This window comes from Talpa europaea (assembly GCF_964194135.1).
Source record: "Talpa europaea genome assembly, chromosome: 2".
Lineage (NCBI taxonomy): Eukaryota > Metazoa > Chordata > Mammalia > Eulipotyphla > Talpidae > Talpa > Talpa europaea.
Window position 1 is genome coordinate 97,148,601 of NC_140068.1, and position 22,043 is coordinate 97,170,643.

At 46.9% G+C, this 22,043-nt stretch overlaps 1 protein-coding gene across 3 annotated transcripts; it reads left to right on the forward strand.

Annotated features, from left to right (window-relative positions):
• Positions 1-152: 152 nt before the first annotated feature.
• Positions 153-21,866, forward strand: VPS52 (VPS52 subunit of GARP complex; the record flags this gene model as incomplete). Of its 3 annotated transcripts, none has more annotated exons than XM_084227929.1 (20): positions 153-242; positions 1,053-1,137; positions 1,286-1,338; positions 1,494-1,569; positions 1,748-1,815; positions 2,093-2,268; positions 2,640-2,790; positions 3,064-3,164; positions 3,274-3,406; positions 3,528-3,585; positions 4,207-4,340; positions 4,727-4,882; positions 5,358-5,476; positions 5,749-5,914; positions 6,156-6,251; positions 6,357-6,464; positions 6,668-6,733; positions 21,070-21,181; positions 21,407-21,525; positions 21,720-21,866. In XM_084227929.1, the coding sequence occupies 20 exons, from the start codon at positions 153-155 to the stop codon at positions 21,864-21,866; spliced, it is 2,214 nt and encodes a 737-aa protein (XP_084084055.1). The 3 variants fall into 3 exon arrangements, with proteins under 3 accessions (XP_084084055.1, XP_084084056.1, XP_084084057.1); XM_084227930.1 differs by having other exon boundaries at positions 5,749-5,872; XM_084227931.1 differs by lacking the exons at positions 153-242; positions 1,053-1,137; positions 1,286-1,338; ... (2 more) ...; positions 3,528-3,585; positions 4,207-4,340 and having other exon boundaries at positions 2,096-2,268; positions 5,749-5,872.
• Positions 21,867-22,043: the final 177 nt, after the last annotated feature.

Consider the following 22,043-nt stretch of genomic DNA (forward strand, 5'->3'; position numbering starts at 1 on the left):
GTTAAAGCGGAATGGTGGAGACTGGAGTAAAAAAATTTAACTAAATATTTGGGAGCGATTTCACTCTGCGTAAGACATCTCAAGACTTGTAGTTCCACTCCGGGGAACGGACTCGCCGGGACTGACAGCTGCCGGAAGTGAGGCTGCGCGGAATGGCCGCCGCTGCGACCATGGCCGCAGCCGCCCGGGAGCTGGTATTGCGAGCTGGGGCCTCGGATATGGAAGAGGAGGAGGGCCCGCTGGTGAGAACGCAGGACTGTTTCTTCTCCAAATTCTTGTCCGGCCGTCCTCCCGTGCAGACAGGCCTGGGCTGGGTTTAAAACGAGGGTAGAGCTTGGCTGCTACCGGTGATGCTGCTTGTTTGGTTCTGTGTACACCTCCCTGGCATCACCTAAACCTGAGTGGAGACCAGAATGGCGAGATTCAAGCTGGGGGGCAAAATTTCAATTAACTTCCAGATTTTCGGGCAGAATAGAGAAGCAGTGTAGTGTAAAGTTTAGGAATATGTCTGGAGCCAGACTGCCTGGGTTGTAATTTCAGTTCTGTCACTTACATGCAGTGTGCCCTTGGGCATATTAACCAGCCCCTCTGTGCTATCACTTCACACCTATTAGGAGAAAGAAATAAGACCTGCCATAAAGGTTGTCGGTTAGATGAACGAGGATTAGAATGAGTATATATACGTCGGCACCTGGCATACACCTAAAAACTGTGTGTTAACTGACATTTCTGCAAAAGCTGGGACTCCCCAGAGGGATTGGGATAGTAAACCTAAGAGCAGGAGTCTGGGATTCAAACTAAATGCAGTTCTGCTCTGTCCCCTGAAATACTTAATTGTTCTCATTCATACACCTATACTGTTTCTCTGCATTTCCTATTCCATCAGGCCTAAATGGTAGATTGGTTTCCATGTGAGTGTTTTGGGATTTTTTTTGACTCAGTACCTACGGCTTACCCCCCATCCCCATACACATTTGAAGTTTGGGTTTATCCCATTATATTTTCTTCCCCTCTCTCCCTGTATCCTCTCCCATTAACCTGTCCCTCTCCAGGGGGGTGGTCCTTGTCTTCAGGAACCATTGCAACTTGGAGAGTTGGACATCACCTCTGATGAATTCATCCTGGATGAAGTAGATGGTAAGTGATGGTCCAGGGTGGATATAAGTGCCTGCAGTCTGAGAGGGTTGGGGGCTGGAAATGATAAGTCAGGGATTGGTGTGCAGATGATCAGTGTGGGAAGAGGGAGCTGTGGAGCTAGACCCTTATGACAAACTTCTGTTTCCAGTTCACATTCAGGCAAATCTGGAGGATGAGTTAGTAAAGGAAGCTCTTAAAACGGTGAGATTTTATACTAAACTGCCCTCAACTAACACTTCCCTCAAGGGAAAAAAAAAAGGAAATTGTCTCTTGCTCTTAAAATATCACCCCTTTAGTCCTTTGTTGATTCTGTTCCAGTGACTTCTATCTCACCTCTCATGTTTATGTTGTACCAGGGTGTGGATCTCCGTCACTATTCAAAGCAGGTTGAACTGGAGCTACAACAGATTGAACAGAAGTCCATTCGGGATTGTATCCTCCCAACAGAGTAAAGGGTGCTATTATTAAAATGGGGATTTTGTAGAATGTGCTATGGGCTTCCAGCTTCTGCTTGAGGTTTCTATCACCTTAGGGAGAAATTACAAGGGTCTTGCAAATCTGAGATCATTCTCCATCTTCATAATGGGCCCCTTGACTTTTTGTGGGTCAGATATCCAAGAGAGTGAGAACATAGCATCTCTGCACAACCAGATCACAGCCTGCGATGCTGTTCTAGAGGTTAGTAACAATCACCCCTGAAAACACTGAAACAGTTCGTGGTCTCTGATGCCATGATCTCTTGAGGTTATCAGCCTCAGGTGGAGACAGAGTCACTTTCAGGAAAACCTCAGCAGCCTTTTCTGATACTTGCAAATGACTTTTAGGGTACTCTTCCTTCATTACTTATATTACCTGGTGATACTGGAGACTACCAGTAAACATAGGTGACCCACTTGTTCTCTGCCAACCCTGTGGTGCTCCAACAAACCTTTCCCTCTTCCCCTCTTCCCCTCAGCGCATGGAACAGATGCTGGGGGCTTTTCAGAGTGACCTCAGTTCCATCAGCTCGGAGATCCGGACACTGCAGGAGCAGTCTGGAGCCATGAACATTCGACTTCGGAACCGCCAGGCAGTTCGGGGGAAACTTGGGGAGCTTGTTGATGGTCTGGTAGTGCCCTCTGTGCTGGTCACGTAAGTCACTGGTTTGAAGGGTCACAATATCTATAGCAGGAAGATAGACTGGGGTGACCTACCCTACGTACACGTGGATCTCCTGGCTCTAGGTCTTCGAGTGCCTTTCAGAAACAGATGGGTAGGTTAGCAGCTCTTTCTAACCTTGGTGCATACTATAGGCATCAAAAGTTAGGAATCATCCAGGGTTGAGTATATAGTAAGGAAGTCCAAGTCCAAGGGGTCCAAGAACAGAGAACTTAGTACTTGTATCCTGACTGCATGCTATGATGTGAGAGGGGAGAGGAGTCAGAAACTGGATTTCAGGGATATGGTTTGAAGTCCTGCGATGCCTGGGTCTTCTTCCTAACCCATCCCATTGCTCCCCACAGGGCAATTCTGGAAGCACCAGTGACAGAGCCCAGGTTCCTGGAACAGCTGCAGGAGCTCGATGCCAAGGCAGCTGCGGTTCGAGAGCAGGAATCTAGAGGCACAGCAGCCTGCGCTGATGTCAGAGGCGTGCTTGACAGGCTCCGGGTCAAGGTGGGGGTTGTCTAGTCACCTGAGATGACTAGAACTTGCTCCCCGATTCTTTCACTCTGGATTTCCTTGGCAGAGCTCAGGGTAGCCTGTCCCCTGCCATTACCTGTCAGAACTCCCCCTCACCTCTTTGGGCTCCACTGAAAATCCCAAGATTACTGAAGAGATATTCTCCACCCTCCCTCTTCTATGTTTAACATTTGTCGTGTCCCCCACTTACTATCTGCCTCCCAAACAGTTACAGCTTTATGCCCTGTGTTTGGCCCCCACATCTAGGCAGTGACGAAGATCCGCGAGTTCATCCTTCAGAAGATTTATTCCTTCAGAAAACCAATGACCAACTATCAGATCCCCCAGACGGCTCTGCTGAAGTACAGGTCACCATTCAAGGAAGGGCATGGGATGGTCTCTGAGCGTCCAAGCAGCTCCCCATCATGTCTGCTTTCTTGGGCAGGCAGGGAGACTGACCCATCCCTGGCCCCCCAGGTTCTTCTATCAATTCCTGCTGGGCAATGAACGAGCAACAGCGAAGGAGATCAGGGATGAATATGTGGAGACACTGAGCAAGATCTACCTGTCTTACTACCGCTCTTACTTGGGGCGCCTCATGAAGGTCCAGGTGAGACTGAGGAGAAGGGGGTGCTCCTGAGCACACTGGCCGGGAGGTGGAACCACCCCTGGGCAGGGGGCCTGTGTGCTGTTGGGGGAGATGGTGACCAGTGCTCTTTTCTTTTCTCTAGTACGAGGAAGTTGCTGAGAAGGATGACCTAATGGGTGTGGAAGATACAGCAAAGAAAGATATCCTAGAGCTGAGAACCCTTATATTAGGCCTTGAGAGTGAGGGTGCTTCTGGGTCCGACCTGCAAGGCACTGCTTCTCACCTTTATTGTGGGACTGGAACTTTTGATACTGCAATGAAGGCTACAGCATCCTCCCCAGATCATTTTGACAGTAATTTTGCATATGGTGTTAGGGGTTGTAGAGGCTCCAGGAAGCCCATTCACAGATGTCAGGTGAAGTGGGGCCTTGGTATTGGGCAAGGGGGGCATCTAGGCTCTATCTAGCTGCTGGGGTCCTCCCCAGAGGTATTGAGTGACTTTTTTTTAAAGATTTATTTATGCATACAAGAACTGGGGAACAGGCTAGGGGTGCAGCGTGTGAGAGGATTCACCAGAGACAGAGTGGGGAGCAGAACAGGCAGACTGAAGAAATATACTGCTAAGGGGAGCAGCGGGTGAGTCAGGAGAGGTCTGCTGCGCCATGCGGGCAGCTCCCCGGCTGGCAAGGGATCGAACTCGTGCTGCAGTGGCTGCGGATAGCTTCATAGGTGTGTCTCAACCCCTTGTGCCACGAGGGAGGCCCTTGAGTGACTTTCCAAATTACTTGTGACCTTATTGTTCCCTGACTCTGACCCTTCACGGTTCTTCTCGAAGCCATCCCTCCGCAGCAGGAACACTATCTTCACCCTGGGTACCCGGGGCTCTGTCATCTCCCCCACGGAACTGGAGGCCCCCATCCTGGTGCCCCACACCGCCCAGCGGGGAGAACAGAGGGTAGGAAAAAGAGGAATGAGCTTCAGTCATGATGGGACCACTGAGCATGGAGGGGGTGGCTGGGGAAATCCTGAGCTCAGGGCAAAGCATCCCACCTGCCTGCCCTACATAAATCCCCTCAGACCAGAGGGTGGCCTCTAGTTGTCCTCATGAGTTCTGTGATGTGAAGAGAGATGAGGGGAGAGGCTACCTGAGGGGATGACAGGTCATGAGGCAGGGTGGGGTGGGCTACAGCTTCTTGTGTTCCCCACCCCAACTTTAGTTCCCATTCAGGATTCTCTTTCAGTCTGGACTTGGGTGGATGGGAAGGGTTTTACCCAGGTTTGATGATTTGCCCCCATATCCTGGAGGAGTCAGTGTCTGTCTGTTTACCCCTCCCACCCCAGTATCCATTTGAGGCGCTCTTCCGCAGCCAGCACTACGCCCTCCTAGACAACTCCTGCCGTGAATATCTTTTCATCTGTGAATTCTTTGTTGTGTCTGGCCCAGCTGCTCACGACCTCTTCCATGCTGTCATGGGCCGCACACTCAGCATGACGCTGGTGAGATCCCCGTCTCCTGTGCTCTTCGGCGCTTTGCCCTAGTTCTCAGCAGTGCTACAGTGGGATCATAACTCTAGTGGTACTGCAACCCCTCATTTCTAAAATCTCTAAACCTCGTAGTCACGATGTATTCCCCATGAAACCCTCAAAGCCGGGAGTTTGTAAGACACCCTTCCTGCTGAGCCACACCCAGGCAGCAGCACTTGAAAACTGAGGGGCCCTAACCCATGGTGCTCAGCTCTGAATTCTCTGCTAGCTTGAGAGCAGAGATCCTGGCAAGTAAGGCCACTGAGTGACCAGTTGTCAGGGAAGGGGGCCTCATTGCCCCTTTTAGATCTCTTATGCCTCTCCCTGCCTCCCCTCCCATCCATCCCTCCCAGTGCTGCAGCCTGAGGAGAATTTGCATTTGTCCATAGCTGCTGGGAATGACATAGTAAAATTCCTTTTCAATCCCTTACCTGTTCCTAAATCACAGAAACATCTGGAGTCCTATCTCGCAGACTGTTACGATGCCATTGCTGTTTTTCTGTGTATCCACATCGTCCTCCGATTCCGCAACATTGCAGCAAAGAGGGATGTTCCTGCCCTGGACAGGTCACTGAGTTCTGGTCCTTGTTGCCCTGCTGCCTTGAACTCTTAGTCTAACGTGACTCTGCCCTGTCCCTTGTCAAGGCTCCTGACAGTGATCGCCCTTATCCCCCATCCTTCTGCTTGGAGCCAGTGTTGAGGCTTTGGGGTCCATCTTTCACACCCAGTTGTACCATCACCTGTCATCACCTGTTAATCAGATTTCCCCACAGAAACCCCACCCCTTCTCCCCACCATCACCTTTCTTGCCCTCTAGTCTGATTCTGATAAGCCCACAGGTACTGGGAACAGGTGCTTGCTTTGCTGTGGCCACGGTTTGAACTTATCCTGGAGATGAATGTCCAGAGTGTCCGAAGCACTGACCCTCAGCGCCTTGGGGGACTGGATACTCGGCCCCACTATGTAAGGGAGAGCGAGGGTAATAAAGGGGTTCCTGAAAGGCAGGTGTAAGCTTCACAGTGGTAGGTGGCCAGGGTCACAGTTGTGTGGTGGGTCTGGCTGGATATTTAGACACACGTTGAGAGGGGACAGTCGAGTGTGGGCCAGCTCAGAGTGGGTTGGGTGTTGTCTGTAGGAGGGGTTGGAGGTGGGAGTCACACAGGTTGATTGACCAGCCTCAAGGGAGTAGGAGGCTGTATTGGTTGAGCCGGGAGTTGATATGATGTTTCCTCCCACTTCCTCCCAGATCACGCGCCGATATGCAGAGTTCTCCTCTGCCCTGGTGAGCATCAATCAGACAATTCCCAATGAGCGGGCGATGCAGCTTCTGGGACAACTACAGGTGAGCGTAGGGCCAGACATGTCCCAGCAGCAGGGTGGCTGCCGTGGGCTGCAATGTGAGGAGGGGCCCTGGCCTGCTCACATCACCTCCTCTCGGCTCTTTCAGGTGGAAGTGGAGAACTTTGTCCTCCGTGTGGCAGCTGAGTTCTCCTCAAGGAAGGAGCAGCTTGTGTTTCTGATCAACAACTATGACATGATGCTGGGTGTGCTGATGGTAAAAACCTCCCCCTTTCCTTGATTCCCTGCCCAGAGAACTCAGGATCCCCCCTGCTCTGTTAGCCCCATGTGGGCAGAGATGACGTGGCCTTGTTTGAGTTTTGTTCCTGGAGTCTGAACAATGACTAATGAGGAAAGGGGAAACCTGAAGTGAAGGGCTGCTTCTCCTTAAACTTGAGATTTCCCATTGGCTTCCCCTAGGAGCGGGCTGCAGATGACAGCAAAGAGGTTGAGAGTTTCCAGCAGCTGCTCAATGCCCGGACACAGGTAGGGATGTGGGGAAAGGAAGAGGATGTCTTGTGTGCTCTTTCAGTTCAGAGTGTGTGTGACACAGAATTGGAATAATTATTAACTCTTGGTTCACAACATGCTGTCATTATTGGTCTATTTTTTTTTGAAGTTTTATTTATGCATAGAAGAACTGGGGTGCAGGCCAGAGGTGTGGGGTGCAAGAGGATTCACCAGAGACAGAGCAGGAAGCAGAACAGGCAGATCCACTGAAATACACTGCTGAGGGGAGCAGCGGGCGAGACAGGAGAGGTCTGCTGCGCCATGTGAGTCAGCTCCCTGGCTGGGGTTCGAACTCAAGCCATTGTGGTGATAGCACTGAGACTTAACCACTATGCTACCAGGGAGACCCAATTATTGGTCTATTTTAACTTTAGTATTTTTTAAATAATGCTGACATCTGGGCCTCCCTGGTGGCTCAGGGGTTAAAGACAGCACTATTAAGCTATCCCAGCCACTGCAGCACGAGTTCGATCCCCAGCCAATAACCAACTTCAGAGTATGAATTCCTCCTCCCCATCTCCCTACAACTTGGTCAGAGATAGCTTTGACCTAAATATTTTTTTTATCATGCCCTTGCTTTAAAAACTATAGCTATAGGTATTCTAAAACAGTCATTCCTATGTTTGGGGGATGTCATAAAAATGGAATCACATTATTTTTTTAGACATACTTTTTCTAATATTGTCTTACTACATAAGGCTATAGCTCTTTTTTCACTGCTATCTGATGTTACACTGTATGAATATAATCTCCTGTAAGTAGACATTGGATTATGTCCACTTTTTGCTACCATGAGCATTGTTTTATGAACCGTTGTCTCTTAGCACACATAGATGTAGTTAAGTTTTATCAGATTCCTCTTGAAAGTAGTACCTTGCTGTTTATAGGGTTTGCTTTATGAGATAATGCCAATTGCCAATGCCAAATGGTCTTCCTAAGTGGTCATATCAATTTATTCCTTACCTGCAACATCTAAGAATTCTCAAGTGTATTTCCTCTAACTTGTGGTCTCATAAAACAATCTTTTTTTTTTTTTAAAGGTTATTTATTTATGCATACAAGAACCATGGTATAGGCCAGAGGTGTGGGGGGTGAGAGGATTCACCAGAAACAGAGTGGGGAACAGAACAGGCAGATTGACCTAAGTACACTGCTGTGGGGAGCAGCGGGCGATTCAGGAGATGTCTGCTATGCCATGTGTGTTCTCCTTGGCCGGCCTGGGGCTCGAACTTGTGCTACAGTGGCTGTGGACAGCTTTATAGGTTGTGTCTTAACCCCTTGCGCCACCAGGGAGGCCTTATCAAACAATCTTTGCCTTTCTGGTGGGCATCTCACTGTGGTCTTGACTTGCATTTACCTGATTACTGGTGAGATTGAACACCATTTCAAATGTTAAGTAGCCATACAAGTTTTTCTTTTCTCTAAGGTGTCCTGTAATTGTGTATGACCTATTAAAAGTTGGAGTGTTTGGGCCTCCCTGGTGGCGCAGCGGTTAAGCGCTGGGTTGCAAAACTGCCCGCAGCCTCTGCAGCGCTGGTTCGATTCCCAGCCGCCAGGCAAGGGTCCCACATGGCGTGCAGACCTCTCCTGCCGCCTGCTGCTCCCCTCAGCAGTGTACTTCGTCAGTCTGCCTGTTCTGTTCCCTGCTCTGGCTCTGGTGAATTCTCTCACTCTCCCTTGCTTCTGACTGTACCCAGTGCTTGTATAAATAAATAAAGAAATCTTTGGGGGGGGGGGAACAGTGACACTTAAGAAATCTCTAAGCTTTAAAAAAAAAAGTTGGAGTGTTTGCTTTTCCTTTTGATTTATAAGAGTTCTTCACATATTTTACTACTGATCTCTTGTTGGATACATACGTTGCATATAGCTTTCAGTATGCGTTTTTCACTTCTTTTATGATCTGATGAATAGAAATTCATAATTATAACAGAGTTGAATTTATTAACCTTGTCTTTATTCTTGTGACTTGTTTTAAGAAATCTCTTATTAGGGCCTCCCCGGTGGCGCAGCGGTTGAGCACTGGGTTGCGAAGCTGCCCGCGGCCTCTGCAGCGCCGGTTCGATCCCCGGCTGCTCCCCGGCCACCAGAGGAGGGTCCCACATGGCGCGCAGACCTCTCCTGCCGCCCGCTGCTCCCCTCAGCAGTGTACTTCGGTCCTTCTGCCTGCTCTGCTCCCCGCTCTGGCTCTGGTGAATTCTCTCACCCTCCCGCGCTTCTGACTGTACCCAGTGCATGTATAAACAAAACAAACAAACAAATAAAGAAAGAAAGAAAAACATGCCTCTATAAAAAAAAAAAAAAAAAAAAAAGAAATCTCTTATTACCCCAAGGTCAGAAAAACAATTATACTACATTTTCTTAATATTGTAGAATTTTTGTTTTACCTTTGGGGTCTAAATTTGCCTAGAAGTGATTTTTTGTGTATTATGTGAGGTAGGAATCTAATTTAGTTTTTTTCCATATGATAATGATTTACCCTAAACCATTTCTAGAAAATCCCTTTTCTTTTCCTACTTGATCTGCAGTGCTGTCCCTTCACATAGCAACACTCCACAAAGAGGTGCTTCTTGCCTCGATTCTGTTCCATTGGTCAATATGTCTGTAGTACAGTTTTTTTTTTTTAAGATTTATTTATTCATTTATACTAGATCTGGGGTACAGGTCAGAAGCGCGGGAGGGTGAGAGAATTCACCAGAGACAGAGCGGGGAGCAGAGCAGGCAGACAGACCAAAGACACTGCTGAGGGGAGCAGCGGGCGAGGCAGGAGAGGTCTGCCCCACCTTGTGGGAATCTCCCTGGTCGGCAGGGAATTGAACCGGCGCTGCAGATGCTGTGGACAGCTTCACAGCGCGTTGCTCAACTGCTGCGCCACCGGGGAGGCCCTGCAGTACAGTTTTAATTATTATGCTTTATAGAGAAAATTCTCTTGCCTTTTTAAATCAGTATCTTGAGTATTTTGATCTTTGATTTTTCATTTAAGTTTTATCATTCGCTTGTAAGTTTTCACATTAAAAAATTAAGGATTTTGGGCCTCCCTGGTGGTGCAAGGGTTTGAGCACTGCACTATGAAGCAATCTGCAGCCTCTGCAGCATGAGTTCAATCCCCTGCCGGCCAGGGAGCAACCCACATGGCATGGCAGACCTCTCCTGTCTCGCCCGCTGCTCCCCTCAGCAGTATATTTCAGTCAGCCCACCTGTTCTGTTCCCCACTCTGTCTCTGGTGAATCCTCTCACTACCACCCCCCATTCTGTCCTATACCCCAGCTCTTGTATGCATAAATAAATAAATCATTTAAAAAATTAAGGCTTTTGATTAGAATCACATTGATCAATTTGAATTGATTTGGGAGAACTGACACAGTGAATTTGAAGCTTCCTGTCCATGACCATGGGCTCCTGCTCCAATTTTTTTTTTTTTGTGGGACCCTCACCGGTGGCGGGGGATCAAACTGGCGCTGAAGAGGCTGTGAACAGCCTCGCAACCCAGCGCTCAACCGCTGTGCCACCAGGGGAGGCCCTCCTGCTACATTTTAAAAGCTGTTTTCTAATGTATTTTGATAACCTCTTACAATTGTTAACATAAAGACATCACAAATATCTCATTAGTTATATGTGTGATACATAGGTTCAGTTTCACTGGGAATAAATTTTTCTAATCCTCTGCCATTAATTTTATGTCTTTGATCTCTTTCTGTTCTGGCTAGGACCTCTATGACAATATGGAATAGTTGAATACTAGGGTAATAGTAAGGAAGCTTATGCTGTTCCTCATTTAAAAAGATTTCTATCATCATTTCCCAGTTAAGAGTAATGTTGCTGGGCCTCCCCGGTGGCGCAGCGGTTGAGCGCTGGGTTGCGAAGCTGCCCGCAGCCTCTGCAGCGCCGGTTCGATCCCCGGCTGCTCCCCAGCCACCGGAGGAGGGTCCCACATGGCGCGCAGACCTCTCCTGCCGCCCGCTGCTCCCCTCAGCAGTGTACTTCAGTCCTTCTGCCTGCTCTGCTCCCCGCTCTGGCTCTGGTGAATTCTCTCACCCTCCCGTGCTTCTGACTGTACCCAGTGCATGTATAAACAAAACAAACAAATGAATAAATAAATAAATAAATAAATAAAAAACATGCCTCTATTAAAAAAAAAAAAAAGATTAAAAAAAAAAAGTAATGTTGCTGTAGGGTTTTATGTAGATCTGCTCTTGCTATCAGGTTGAGAAAATGCCATTTAATCTATAGTGTGCTAATAATTATCGCTAGTTATTCCTACTAAGAATAAATATACATTTACTTAGGAATAACTTATTTAGGAATAATTACTAGGAATAATATTAGGAATGACTAAGAATAATTTTTTAAAAGAATTTATTTATTATTTATGCATACAAGAACTGGGGTACAGGGCCTCCCCAGTGGCGCAGCGGTTGAGCGCTGGGTTGCGAAGCTGCCTGTGGCCTCTGCGGCGCCGGTTCGATCCCCGGCTGCTCCTCGGCCACCGGAGGAGGGTCCCACATGGCGCGCAGACCTCTCCTGCCGCCCGCTGCTCCCCTCAGCAGTGTACTTCGGTCCTTCTGCCTGTTCTGCTCCCCACTCTGGCTCTGGTGAATTCTCTCACCCTCCCGCGCTTCTGACTGTACCCAGTGCATGTATAAACAAAACAAACAAACAAACCAGCAAAACAAATAAAGCATGCCTCTTAAAAAAAAAAAAAAAAAAGAACTGGGGTACAGGCCAGAGGTGAGGGGGTTGAGAGGATCACCAGAGACAGTGGGGAACACAACAGGTGGATTGCCTGAAATACACTGCTGAGGGGATCAGCAGGTGAGTCAGGAGAGGTCTGCTGTGCCATGTGGGTCAGTTCCCTGGCCAGGGATTGAACTTGTGCTGCAGTGGCTGGGAATAGCTAACCCCTTGCGCCACCAGGGAGGCCCAAGAATGACTAAGAACAATGACTACATTTTTCCTGTAATTGTTTGAACTTCTACTCTATTCTTTTAGAATATGTCCTTTAAGCAAACTGTTGTTATTTAAATGTGATCTTTTTAAAAAGGCATTTTCTTCTTGTTTGAACTGGTTTACAGAAATGCCATTGATTTTTATATATTAGTCATATAACCAACTAGCTTTCTAAATTATCATTCCTCATGTTTCCAGAGGTATATATGTTTCTATGGAGGCATTCATCATCATGAATTATAGGAGTTTTAGTTCTTTCTTCCTGATCTATATGCCCTTCCTTTGCTGCACTGCCTGGCACCTCCAGTACACAGCTGAATAGTTGAATAGAAGTGGTGATAGTGAGAACCCTTTTCTTTTCTTTTTTTAAGATTTATTTATGCATTCAAGAACTGGGGTGTAAGCCAGAGGTGTGGAGGGTGAGAGAATTCACCAGAGACAAAGTGGGGAGCAGAACAGGCTGATCTACTGAAATACTCACTGAGGGGAGCAGCAGGGCGAGGCAGGAGAAATCTGCTGCCCCTTGTGGGTTGCTCTCTGGCTTGTGGGGGTGCTACAGTGGCTGGCCATAGCTTGATAGTGCTGTTTTTAACCCTTGCGCCACCAGGGAGACCCCCGTTATCTTTTCTTAATTGTAAGAGGAATGTTTTCATCATTTCCCCACTAAGAATAATGTTTCTGTAGGCTTTAAATTTTGTTTTGTTATTTAGAAAGTCCAGTTCCCCATGTCTATTTTTGTCTCCCCACCATTTCCATTTGTCTGACCACCACTACTACTAAGTCCTGTTATAACATTACATACATAGTTAAGACCAAGCAAGGGGTGGAGTTTCATCTTTAAAAACTAAACAAGCATTTTGGATAACACATTCTTGGCACGGGAACCTGGACATTTATCAGACACAGGGAAATTCTCACTCTGCAGATATCAACTGTGACAGAAATGAAATAAGAGGGAAAATTTTAACAAGCTGTTCAAACTATTTTCTTAAAGAGGCTTCCTTCACTGCCAGAGATCTTGAATACCCTCCTGGTGGGTCATCCACAAGCAGTTCTTCACATAATTGAATGTGGCTTCTACTTTGGGAAGAGGACCACTTTTTCTATACTTTCTTGCATTTTTGCTTTCACATTTATAGAACTAGGTCCTTTTGATGTTCTAGGAGGTTTTTTTTTTTCTTGTTTTCTGAAGGATACTTGATCTTTTGATCTTGGTGTTGACGGTTTTGAGTCTTTTCCATTTTTTTTTTAAAGATCTATTTATGCATACAAGAGTTGGGGTACAGGCCAGAGGTGTGGGGGTCAGAGGATTCACCAGAGACAGTGTGGGGAGCAGAACAGGCAGATCAACTGAAATATACTGCTGAGGGGAACAGTTGGTGAGACAGGAGAGGTCTGCTGCGTCATGTGGGTCACCCCCATGGCCAAGGATTGAATATGCTACAGTACTTATGGACAGCTTCATAGTGCTGACGCTTAACCCCTTACACCACCCTAGTCTTTTCCATTCTGGTTTGATTTTTGTGCATTTTTGATGAGCATCTCATATAGATTTCTTTTTTTTTTCTTTTTCTTTTTTTAAAGATTTATTTATGCATACAAGAGCTGGGGTACAGGCCAGAGGTGTGGGGGTGTGTGTGAGAGGATTCATCAGAGACAGAGTGGGGAACAGAACAGGCAGACTGACCGAAGTATACTGCTGAGGAGAGCAGCAGGCGAGTCAGAAGAGGTCTGCTGCGCCATGTGGGTTGCTCCCTGGCTGGCTGGGGATCGAACTCATGCTGTAGAGGCTGCAGATAGCTTCATAAGTTGTGTCTTAACCCCTTGTGCCACCAGGGAGGCCCCAGATTTTTTTTTTTAAAGATTTATGTATGGGCCTCCCTGGTGGCACAGGGGTTTAAGATGCAACCTGTGAAGTTAACTGCAGCCACTGCAGCACAAGTTCGATCCCCAGCCAGGGAGCAACCCACCCACCATGGTGCAGCAGACCTCTCCTGTCTCACCCGCTGCTCCCCTCAGCAGTGTACTTTGATCAGTCTGCCTGTTCTGTTCCCCAGTCTGTCTCTGGTGAAGCCTCTCACCCCCCTCCCCCACACCTCTAGCCTGTACTCCACCTCTTGTATACATAAAAAAAAGTAAAAAAAATCTCGGGGCCTCCCCGGTTGCGCAGCGGTTGAGCGCTGGGCTGCGAAGCTGCCCACAGCCTCTGCAGCGCTGGTTCGATCCCCGGCCGCTGGCAAGGGTCTCACATGGCGCGCAGACCTCTCCTGCTGTGCCTGCTGCTCCCCTCAGCAGTGTCTTCCGTTTATCTGCCTGTTCTGCTCTCTGCTCTGGCTCTAGTGAATTCTTTCACCCTTTCGCGCTTCTGAGTGTACCCAGTGCTTGTATAAAGAAATCTTTAAAAATAAATACATAAATAAATCTTTATAAAAAAGATTTATGCATACAAGAGCTGTGGTGCTGCAGTAGTTGCAGATAGCTTCACAGTGCTAAGACTTAACCCCTTGCGCCACCAGGAAGGCCGACATGTAGATTTCTTTACTGCTCTTTCTTCAGTTCCTTCATCATCAAATCATTATCGTCATCAGCAATAAGGTTTTTTCCTTTTCTATGGGACCTTGCTCTCACCTCCAGGGGCAAAACACTTTCCAGTTATACTTGGGAGTTTCTCATCCTCCTTCTCTTTATCTTCTGACTCCACATCTTCCTTCATAGCTACTAAGTGCTGTGTCACTCATCTGCACAGGCCCTGAGCCACAATTCAACTTCAGACCTTAGGTGGTGGTATTGCAAAACCAAGAACAACTGTTGGTTGTACAGATGTTTTCAAAGTTGCCAGTGTTGCTGTAATTGTACTGCCTTCTGTGGCAACAGTTAGTGCATCCTCAGCACCTGCCCCCAGCTGACTGTTCTTGAAGATCACTGCTGCTGGTTTTCATCATACCCACCTTAAAGGGATCATCTTTGTCCGCCTGCAGTTCATAACTGAAAAGATCATTCTGGACCTCAGGGGTGTCATGTTCATGTCCACTAATCTTTCATGGGGTGGCGACATGCACTTAGGTGGGAGAGAAGGCAACTTTGCTGAACAGCTCACAGAACAGAATCATACCAGGGTGCTGTATGATTCTGTCAATCCTTTTTATCAGGTTAAGAAGATTCCTTTCTACCTGTAGTTTGCCAAGAATGGTAGTTTTTTGTTGTTGTTGTTATTTTTTAAATGAATGGGTACTTAAAAAAAAAAAATGAATGGGTACTTAATGTTTAACCAAGAATGTGTGCTTTTTGTGTAACTGTTGAGGTAATTATAGTTTATTTCCTGAAATATATAATGTATGGTATTTATGGATTTTAGAATGTTAACCCATTCTGGATTTGGTCTAATTCATTTAGAATTTTTGCTTCTTTGTGCAGAGGTAAGATTAACTTGTGATTTTCCTGTTTTGTGCTGTGTTTTTGTGGTTTTAGTATCAAAGTCATACTGGCTTCTGGAAAGAAGCTGGAATGAAGGTGGTCCTCTCTTCTGAATGAGTTTAAGATTGAAATCCCTTCCTTGAAAGTTTCATAGAACTTGCCAGCCAGAGCTTTTGGAAATATTTTAAACTATAAAATTCCCTTTAAGTACTATTTTTATTGACTTCTGTAGATCTGAACATGTAGCATTTTTATTATCATTCAGTCTTAAGAATTTTCATATTTTGATTTATAAGATTTTTGGAGGGGGCCTCCCCAGTGGAGCAGCGGTTGAGCGCTGGGTTGCGAAGCTGCCCGCGGCCTCTGCGGCGCCGGTTCGATCCCCGGCTGCTCCCCGGCCACCGGAGGAGGGTCCCACATGGTGCGCAGACCTCTCCTGCTGCCCGCTGCTCCCCTCAGCAGTGTGCTTAGGTCCTTCTGCCTGCTCTGCTCCCCGCTATGGCTCTGGTGAATTCTCTCACCCTCCCGCGCTTCTGACTGTACCCAGTGCATGTACAAACAAACAAACAAATAAATAAATAAAAATACATGCCTCTTTAAAAAAAAATATTTAAAAAAAAAAAGATTTTTGGAGGAATTTTTGAAATTTCTAAAAGTAGATTTCTTTTAAAAAATATATTTATTTTGTAGAAAAACTGGGGTATAGGCCAGAGGTGTGGGGCGGGTGGGGGTGGGGGCGGTGTTAGTGGATTCACCAGAGACATAATGGGGAGCAGGATGGGTGGATTTTACTGAAATATACTGCTGAGGGGAACAGCGGGCAAGATAGGAGAAGTCTGCTATGCCTCGTGGGTTTGCTCCCCGGCCAGAGGTGGATGAGACTTTAACCCCTGCACCACCAGGGAAGCCCCCAAGAACATTCTCTTTTGCTGGATAGAGAACTTTAAGGAAAACATCCAAGTCTAGACTAGTGCTGTCCTATAGAAATATAATGCATGACACAAATAGAAGCTAAGTGATTTTAAATTTCCAAGTAGCTGTATTTTAAAGAGTAAAAAGAAACAAGTGAAATGAGTTTATTTTATTTAAAGCACTATATCCAAAATAGTATCTTTTCAGCATATAAGCAACAAAATTAATGATTTATTTAAAATCTTTTCCATGTGAGGTCTCTAGTCTGGTGTCTATTTTGTATTTGTAGTACTTTTCAGTTATGATTGGCCTTGTTTCAGGTTATCAGTTGCTACATGTGACTCATGGCTCCTGTGTTAGATAGGACAGGTCATCTCTGTGAGCTGGACTCCCTTTGCAATCTACCCCGTGAACCTCCCCTCCCCCAGGTCTATTGTTAAGAATGTGTGTGTGTTACTGCATTGTAATAGGTTGACTTTGGTTATTTAATCTTTGTCCAAAATCACATAACAGATAACGAAAGGTCCTTTATACAAAGATCCTTTCTTGAGAATGTTTCCCTAGTCTTAGAAAAGTTACCTGACAACCTTTATTAGATATATAAGTGGATGTTTTGTGGAAAGAGTAGAAAATGTTGTAGTAGTTTATTTTTATTTTTATTTTTTTATTTTTTTTAAACTTTTCTTACAATTTTTTTTAAGATTTATTTATTCATTTATTTATTTATTTATTTATTTATTTATACAAGCACTGGGTACAGTCAGAAGGACAGGAGGGCGAGAGAATTCACCAGAGCCAGAGCAGGGTGCAGAGCAGGCAGAAGGGCTGAAGTACACTGCTGAGGGGAGCAGCGGGCGGCAGAAGAGGTCTGCGTGCCATTTGGGACCCTCCTCTGGTGGCCGGGGAGCAGCTGGGGATTGAACCGGTGCTGCAGAGGCTGCGGGCAGCTTCGTAACCCAGCGCTCAACCGCTGTGCCACCGGGGAGGCCCAGTAGTTTATTTTTAAAGGGAATAAAAGTTTTACTTTCACCTTACTAGATCTGGACTGGGTTTCTTTTTTTTCTTTTCTTTTTTTTTTTAAAGATGATTTTTTTTTTTTTTATAGAGGCATGTTTTTATTTATTTATTTATTTATTTGTTTGTTTTGTTTATACATGCACTGGGTACAGTCAGAAGCGCGGGAGGGTGAGAGAATTCACCAGAGCCAGAGCGGGGAGCAGAGCAGGCAGAAGGACCGAAGTACACTGCTGAGGGAAGCAGCGGGCGGCAGGAGAGGTCTGCGCGCCATGTGGGACCCTCCTCCAGTGGCCGGGGAGCAACCGGGGATCGAACCCGCGCCGCAGAGGCCGCGGGCAGCTTTGCAACCCAGCGCTCAACCGCTGCGCCACCGGGGAGGCCCTCTTTTTTTTCTTTTTTTAGTGGGTGTTTTATTTTTCCCCTTAAACTATGTTTTTTCCTCTTTCTTCAGTTTTAACTTTTTTTTTCCAAAGATTTATTTATTTATGCATACAAGAGCTGGGGTACAGAGATGTGGGGGGTGAGAGGATACACTAGAGTCAGAGTGGGGAACAGAACATGCAGACTGACTGAAATACACTGCTGAGCGGAGCAGTAGGTGAAACAGGAGAGGTCTGCTGCGCCATGTGGGTTGCTCCCTGGCAGGCCGGGGATCGAAGTCATACTGCAGAGACTGCAGATTGCTTCGTAGTGTGGTGCTTAACCCCTTGCGCCACCACGGAGGCCTAGTTTTAACTTTTTAATTGCAGATTTTTCAAACATTCACATGTAGAGAATAATGCAGTGAACCCACAGGTTTTCAGCCAGTAACAACTCACAGTTTTGTTTCATCTGTTTCAGTCTCTATTGTTCTTGTTGCAACTGTGCCCCCTCTCATTATTATTTTTTTTAAAGATTTATTTATTTATGCATACAAGAACTGGGGTACAGGCCAGAGGTGCGGAGAGGGCCAGAGGTCTGTGGTGGGTCCTAACCAGACACAGAGTGGGGAGCAGAACAGGCAGATTTACTGAAATACACTGCTGAAGGGAGTAGCGGGTGAGGCAGGAGAGGTCTGCTGCGCCATGTGGGTCACCCCCTGGCTGGCGGGGATTGAATTTGTACTACAGTGGCCGGCAACAGCCTGAAGTGCTTGCTGTCTTTAACCCTGAACCACCAGGGAGGCCCCTATTTTGAATTAAATCCTATACATCAGGGCCTCCCTGGTGGTGCAGGGTTTGGGATGCAACCTATGAGGCTATCCACAGCCACTGCAGCACGAGTTCAATTCGATCCCTGGCCAGCAAGGGAGCAGCCCACATGGCGCAGCAGACCTCTCCTGTCTTGCCGGCTGCTCCCCTCAGCAGTGTGCTTTGGTCAGTCTACCTGTTCTTGTTCCCTACTCTGTCTCTGGCGAATCCTCTCACCCCCCTGCCCCCACACCTCTGACCTGTACCCCAGCTCTTGTATGCATGTATGCATAAATAAATAAATCTTTAAAAAAAAAAAACAGTAGGGCCTCCCTGGTGGCGCAGTGGTTGAGCACTGGTTTGTCAAGCGGCCCGCAGCCTCTGTAGCACTGGTTCGATCCCTGGCCCCCGGCGAGGGTCCCGCTTGGCACACAGACCTCTCCTGCCGCCCGCTGCTCCCCTCAGCAGTGTACTTCGGTCCTTCTGCCTGTTCTGCCCCCCGCTCTGGCTCTGGTGAATTCTCTCACCCTCCCGTGCTTCTGAATGTGCCCCAGTGCTTGTACAAATAAATAAATAAATCTTTAAAAAAAAAAAAAAAACACATTAAAAATAAATAAATAAATAAATTCTATACATCATATTACTTCTTCTGTATCAGGGGGTGTTTAAAATACCACAACACCTTATCATGCCTAAAAAAAAAAAATCACGCTTAAAATAGCATATTCAGATTTTCCCAGTTTTCATAAATGATTTTTATGATTCAAATCAAGATCCTTATATGTTTCATACATGTCATTTTTTTTTAAAGATTTATTTATTTATGCATACAAGAGCAGGGGTACAGGCCAGAGATGTGGGGGGGTGAGAGGATTCACCAGAGACAGAGTGGGGAACAGAACAGGCAGATTGACCGAAATACACTGCTGAGGGGAGCAGTGGGCGAGTCAGGAGAGGTCTGTTGTGCCGTGTGGGTAGCTCCCTGGCCGGCCAGGGATTGAACTTGTGCTGCAGAGGCTGCGGATTGCTTCATAGTGCGGTGCCACCAGGGAGGCCCACATGTCACTTTTTATTTTTATTTTTTTAAATATTTATTTATGTATTTATATAAGAGCCGGGGTACAAGCCAGAGGTGTGGGGAGGTGGTGAGAGGATTCACCAGAGACAGAGTGGGGAACAGAAGAGGCAGATTGATCAAAGTACACTGCTGAGGGGAGCAGCGGGCGAGCCAGGAGAGGTCTGCTGTGCCATGTGGGCTGCTCCCTGGCAGGCCCAGGATCGAACTCGTGCTGCAGTGGTTGCAGACAGCCTCACAGGTTGCATCTTAACCCCTTGCGCCTCCAGGGAGGCCCCACATGTCACCTTTTTTTTTTTTAAGATATATTTATTTATACAAGCACTGGATATAGTCAGAAGCGCAGGAGGGTGAGAGAATTCACCAGAGCCAGAGTGGGGAACAGAACAGGCAGACTGACAAAATATACTGCTGAGGGGAGCAGCGGGCACTGCAGGAGAGGTCTGCGCGCCATGTGGGACCCTTGCCGGCAGCAGGGGATCAAACCAGCTTCACAGCCCAGCGCTCAACTGCTGCGCCACCGGGGGAGGCCCACATGTCACTTTAAAAAGTGATTAAAATCTATAGATTTCCCTTCCATCTTTGCCCCTCTTCTGCAACTTATTTGTAAAGAAACTGAGTCACTGAGTCACACTTGTCATTAAGATGATGTAGTTTGGATCTTGCTGGTTGCATGCCAGTGTGCTAACTTCCTCTTTTCCCATAAATGTTTGGTTAGATGGAAAGGGTTGGTCAGACTCCAGCTAGATTTTTTACAAGGATATTTGAAAGGTAGTGGCATGTACTTCCATAGGGGCACATAATGTCATCTTGGTCTCTTTTTGTCAGTCATCAGTGATCACTGCCTGGATCCATTAGATTTCCATAGCTTGAAATGTCTCAAAATTGTCCCTCTCCTTATCTGTGTATGTTCCATTCGGTGTCATTTCTTCTGTTATAAATTATAGTTTGCGGTATCATTCTTTAGGTATTTCTAATCTGCTATTTATGACTTTTTATTTAAAAACATTTTTTATCATTTCTTAAAATGTTCTATTTTGTTTCAAGTCGGTCCTATTCTGATCTTGTTAATTGGTCATTTTTGTGTCTGTATCTTTAACTTTCTTGAACATTCCATACAGCACAGGATAGCTACTGTGTATCTGACAGTTCTAATGTTGACAGCCTGTGGAGGTCCAAATCCACTGTTTATTGTCTATACTGACTCATGATAGCTTGCTTATTACCTCTGTGTCTGGTCATCTTTGAGTTCATTGTTTGATAATCAGGGGAAGTCCATGGGTCTAAACTGGGGTTAAGGATATTTCCCTTCAGCAAGGATTTGCCTCTGATTTTACATTTTGCCTCTGATTTTGCATCTGGCTCCACCACCTGGATCTGCTGGCACATCTTTGAAAGTTTCACAAAGAGACCCAGGCTCAGCCTCCCACTCAAGGCTGGCATCAGACTCCAATTTTCTGACAGCAAAGTTGTCAGGGCCATTTTCCTTCTGATGCCCTGCCTCTCCCAGCCACCCACCCCTCTGGTTGTAGCTCTGGTCCCAATTTATTGTGGCCCTGATCCCAGCTCAAGTTTCATTTTTTGTTTTGGGGGGCAGAGGGATCCTTGGAGATTCCCCCCTACCTCTTATGAGATCAATGGTGTCTTAAAGTATCCAGCCTTCCCAGAATTTAGCTGTTCTGCTTATGGGAGTGTTGTCAAGTACCTAGTTGGTATTGATGCCTGAATTGGGGCTATCTGCTGACACCGAGACTCTTGGCTCTGTGTGTATGTCTCTCCAGGAATTCATTGAAGAATTGCTGTCTCCTCCTTTTGGGGGCCTGGTCGCATTTGTGAAAGAGGCTGAGGCATTGATTGAGCGTGGACAGGCTGAGCAACTTCGAGGGGAAGAAGGTATAAGGATGGTGTGGTAGTGGTGGGGTCAGAGGTAAAGGGAGTAGAAAAATGTGAGGATGCATAATACATGGGAGGGAGCAGAGCAGGAAAGAGTGGGTTGGGAGAACCCAGAAGACAGATCTGATGGTGAGGATGGTTGTGCCTTGGGGAGGACTTGTTGGGGGGTTGCAGATCATGTAGCCTAGTGCCTCTCTGATACTATCTCTTTGCCTCTGCTGTTAGCCCGGGTTACTCAGTTGATCCGTGGGTTTGGTAGTTCCTGGAAATCATCGGTGGAGTCTCTGAGTCAGGATGTAATGCGGAGCTTCACCAACTTCAGAAATGGAACCAGTATCATCCAGGTGATCTGCAACTCCCAGCCCCCACTCCCATCTCATCCCATCAATAATTTTTCCCCTGGGCACAGCATCATCAAAATGACCCTTGATCGTCAGCTGCCAGTTGTGCCCTAAGTTCTGGATGAGCCCTAACCTGATTCCTAACATCCTTAGCACCACCCCACCAGTCTGATCCCTCCATGGCTTTATCTGACCAGGGAGCATTGACCCAGCTGATCCAGCTCTATCATCGCTTCCACCGGGTACTGTCTCAGCCCCAGCTGCGAGCCCTCCCTGCGCGGGCCGAGCTCATCAACATTCACCACCTTATGGTGGAGCTCAAGAAGCACAAGCCCAACTTCTGATGTGCCGGACCTGGGATCCACCATGGACTTTTGTACTCCATTCCATAACCTTCTTACCTGGGGTCTCCCTTCGAGTTCTCACCTTGCCTCCCAGGTCCTTGACACGCCTCAGCCTGCTTTCATCCTCGGGATCCTGCCTCATTAGGACATCTTGGATCTCTTGGCTGTCTGAATCTC